The following is a 4415-nucleotide window of genomic DNA, read 5'->3' as shown; positions in this document are numbered from 1 at the left end:
CAGAAAGCTTTATTGATGATAATAACTGAGAGTTCATTTAATTTTCTCAACCACTAAGCTGAATTCAAAGCATCCACCCCCCCCCCCCCCCCCCCCCAACACAGACACACACACATATACATGCACTGTGTTATGTAATATTTATTCTTAATGGTCAGTGACCCGCAATGGACTGTGCTCCACAGTAAAAATCTATGAGGCTTCTGATCAACATATTAAGAAATGAGCTGCTTTTGGGTGATTTTTTTTTAATTGTTTATGCTTTGAATTCAGCTTAGTGGTTAAGAAAATTAAATGAACTCTCAGTTATTATCATCAATAAAGCTTTCTGATTGCTATTTCCACATGTCTAAACATAAACACCAGAAGAGACCAAGAGCTGTTGGCCAAAGACAAACAAGTTTCCCTTTCACAGATAGTGTCAAACAGTCAGAGTCACTCACGTCTGAACTTGTTCTCTTCTAGCTGAGGAAGTCTTATGGAAATGTCTACAGTCTGTTCCTCGGTCCCAAACCTGCCGTGATCATCAACGGGCTGAAGGTCATGAAGGAGGCCATTGTCATTAAGGCCACGGACTTTGCTGGACGGCCTCAGGACATGTTTATTAATGACGTCACCCAGAGAAAAGGTAGACCTGATGCTTCATGGGACAGATGAGACTTGGCTCATGATAATATTAACCAGAGAAATTGCATTTCCTGCAAAAATGCAGCATGAATGTTTTTTTGCAGAAGAACTTGCAGAAATATAACTGAAATTAGCTTTAAAAAAACATGCTGAAATGATAAATGGACTGTACTACTATAGATCTTTCTATCTTATCAAAATATTCAAAGCTCTTTACACTGCAATCTGTGCCCTCATTTACTCATTCATACAGCACTCTACTAGCTCTCTGCAATGATTAACAAGAGCTTTATCACATTCATACACTGATGGGACACACATCAGAGGCAATGAGGGGTTTAGTGTCTTGCACAGGGTCACTTCAGCATGTGACTATGGAAAAACAAGCCTAAATAAGCAGAGTAAAGAAGAAATTACATTTTTTTGCTTAATTAGGTTTAAATAAAGTAGAAATGAGCAAAAAAATGGTAATTTAGCTAAAAAATCTGAAATTAGAAAAAAAAATTGCTGAAAAGTAGCAGAAATGGCAGAAAGTAGCCTAAACTACCAGAAGGAAGCTGAAACAGTTTAAATAAGCTAAAAAATGTAAGATTAGCAGAATAAGCTAAAATAAGCATAAAACAGCTAAATAGTAGCTGAAATAGCAGGAAAGGCTGAAACTAGCAGAAATAAGCTGAAAGAAGCACAACAAGCTGAAGTTAACAGAAAGAAATTAGAAGCACAAAAATGTTGCAGTTAAATGAAAGGATCCGAAAAGAGCACAAAGCAACTGAAAAACAGCTGTAAATAGCTGAAATAAAAATAAAAAATAAACTTTTCCCAAGGAAGCTGAAAGAAGCTTAACCAGAACAAAATGTGAAAGGAGCAGTAAAAGGTTGTAAACAGATATAAAGATTTGAAGGATAAAAATGAGCTTAATTCATTTTCCGAGAAAAAGTATTAAAAAAGGCTAAATATTTTAAAAAGCTAAAAGTTGCACCAATACCAAAAGTCTTATTAGCAAGATTGTCCTGAAAGAGCTTAACATTTTCATATATGATTTATTGAAATAGCACAGAAATTGTGGAATGAGAAAGATGCTGAAAATGTACAGAAGATAAATAGATCACAAGAACTGGACGACACAGAAAGCAGGAAACTTAAAAGAAATGTCTCTTAAAGTACAGTTAAAAAGGTATCATTGCCTAATTTGATCTCAGTGAATAAAAGTGTGTAAAAAGGGAACTATAGATGTTGAATGTATGATATTTTTATGATTGGGAAGGGCCTGATGTTATCAATGAATGCAAAATAAAGTACATTTAACATTTAAATTCAAATGTACATCTCAAATCACTGCAACAGTGGGACAGTTACATCTACAGTTACGTCTTTGTTCTCATAAGAAAAGATACTTAAAAGAAAATATTCTAGTATTACTCACGCTCACTGAGACACAGATCTGTAACTAACTAACTAAAATAAATAAGCTATTTAAGAAGAATTCAATAAAAAGTGAACAGATGGTTGAAATTTTATTTATTTATTTTATTTTTTGAAGAACCAAAGTTTTTTTCATAGGAGGCTTTACAACGGTGCTCTTCAATTAAAAGCGATGTTCAAATTTCTTCAAGAAAAAGTGTATTCAAATCATGTTTTAGTGACAGCCATGATAGCTGTTTCCACTCATCGTATGTTTTTTCAAGTAAAAAATGCACTCTTAAAAGAACTAAAGCAATTTAAAGAGAAGGTTTGTCATTTGATGACACCCACTTTATGTTATATTTGTCACAAGGTGTTGAGTAAAATAAAAATACTGACTCGAACATGAATAAAAATAAGTGAAAAACTGCTAGAAAATAAATAAATGTACTCCAACATTTTTCAGTTAGGTCATCTGGACAGTTTATTTTTATTGTGCTGAAATAAATTTACTGTGTTTTCATAATATTTTATGGCTTTCTTGACTAAAGCTGGTATACTGAAGTAATGTATGCCATTTTTCTTTCTCCACTCCTCTTGACTTTTCTGAATTACTAAAATTTCCAACTTTCCTAAAAGGTACATTACCTTCTGTTTGAAGTAAGTGTTTAATGTTCGTTCTTTGTGTCACTGCTGCTTGGTAGGAGTGATTATGGCGGATTATGGGCAGAACTGGAAGGAGCATCGCCGCTTTGCTCTGATGACTCTGAGGAACTTCGGTTTGGGGAAGAAGTCCATGGAGGACAGAATTCATGACGAGATCCGTTACACAGTTAAAACGTTGGAGCAAAGCGTTGGTACATCCCCTGTCAGTCCACTGAACCACATGTAGAGTGTTGCAACAGTTTCTGTACTGGTGTTTGAGTTTCTGTGGAGTGTTGTCCTAGTTAACTCCTAGTTTGTCCGTTTTAAATATTCCACAGGTGAGACCTTACGTCCTCAGGTGATGTTTCATAATGCGGGCTCCAACATCATCTGCCATGTTCTGTTCGGTACGCGCTACGAGTACGATGACAAGATGATCAAAACCATCGTTCAATGCTTCACGGAAAATTCCAGAATAGCCAACGGCCCATGGACCATGGTGAGTCTGTAAGGTGCTCAAACCGAGTCAGATCCTGGATTATGACCGATGATATGTCTAACATTTCTTCACAATATTTACAGGTCAGCTGCAGCTCCAAGTAGGTTTTCCTATGGACTGTTGATTCTTTATGTTTCCACCACAGATCGAGGATCTGAAATACATTCAGGAGAAAAAACATCCTAAGTTTGTATTTCACTCGGCTTGGACTATCCATCCATCCATCCATTATCTTTTACCCACTTCTTCTATTTTGGGTCACGGGGGTTGCCAGTGCCCATGTCCAGCAATCACTGTACGAGGGACGGGGTACACCCTGTACGGGTCACAAGTCCATCACAAGGCCACATAGAGACAGATGAGACAAACAACCATTCACTCTCTCATTCACACCTAGAGACAATTTAGAGTTACCAATCAGCCTAACATGCATGTTTTTGGTCTGTGGGAGGAAACCAGAGTACCTGGAGAAAACCCACGCATGCACAAAAAGAACATGTAAACTCTACCCAGAAAGGCCCCCGGACCAAGATGTGAACTGGCAACCTTCTCGCTGAGAGGCAGCAGCTCTACCAGTTGTGCCACCGTGTTGCTGGGCTTAGGCTAGTTAAAGACAAAAAATTAAAAATTTTCACTTTGATTCAATCTGTACTGAAAATAGGATTGCATTCATAAGTAACTGAATAAAATGTGACAATTGTAAATTCATCAAAATATGCCAATTTTTTTGGTTGCAGTTAGGCCAAAAAATGATGTCTTAATTTGTTCACAATTTATTCTCTCTGCTGTCTTCAGTCACAGATTGGGTCCATTGGTCTCTAAACCTTCAGTGTCTCACTGGGCGTTTGCTGCTGAACCCCACATGTGACAAAGTCTCCAAAATATCTCCATACATTCTCAAGGGGGTTCTCAGTTTGTTTTGAAATCGTCGTCTCTTTCACAGACAGTCTTCTCTCTCGAAATTAGATTAAGTTCAGAAATTTTATGCAGCAGTTGTTGCAGGTGACTCAAATCTATTGAAAGTTTGTTATGGGTCTCTCCAACTTATCTCAAGAGTCAGAGCTGGGTTTTGACTCTTGCTTTGGAGCTCTCCTCTGACAGAAATATGGAAGTTCTTTAGGCTTTAAGTGACACATGTAAATATGAATGTTTTTTGTGTTTTTTTTAATATAATGTTGTCATGAACCAGAGGCCGGATCGCAAACAACAACAACAACCACTGAGAGGGTTAAAAGATTTATTG

At 37.0% G+C, this 4415-nt stretch overlaps 1 protein-coding gene across 2 annotated transcripts in view; it reads left to right on the top strand.

Moving 5' to 3' along the window:
- Window positions 1–4415, top strand: part of LOC119416124 (cytochrome P450 2F2) — a 31486-nt gene that overhangs the window by 734 nt on the left and 26337 nt on the right. For both annotated transcript variants that reach the window (XM_037683313.1, XM_037683312.1), the window contains exons 2-4: window positions 466–628; window positions 2733–2885; window positions 3012–3172. In XM_037683313.1, the coding sequence (XP_037539241.1) occupies window positions 466–628; window positions 2733–2885; window positions 3012–3172 (477 nt within the window). The remainder of the gene's footprint in view (window positions 1–465; window positions 629–2732; window positions 2886–3011; window positions 3173–4415) is intronic.

Source organism: Nematolebias whitei, chromosome 10 (assembly GCF_014905685.2).
Source record: "Nematolebias whitei isolate Nwh7 chromosome 10, NemWhi1, whole genome shotgun sequence".
In the NCBI taxonomy this organism is placed as follows: Eukaryota; Metazoa; Chordata; class Actinopteri; order Cyprinodontiformes; family Rivulidae; genus Nematolebias; species Nematolebias whitei.
The sequence above is the reverse complement of the archived record's forward strand: the minus strand, read 5'-3'. Positions and strand labels throughout refer to the sequence as shown.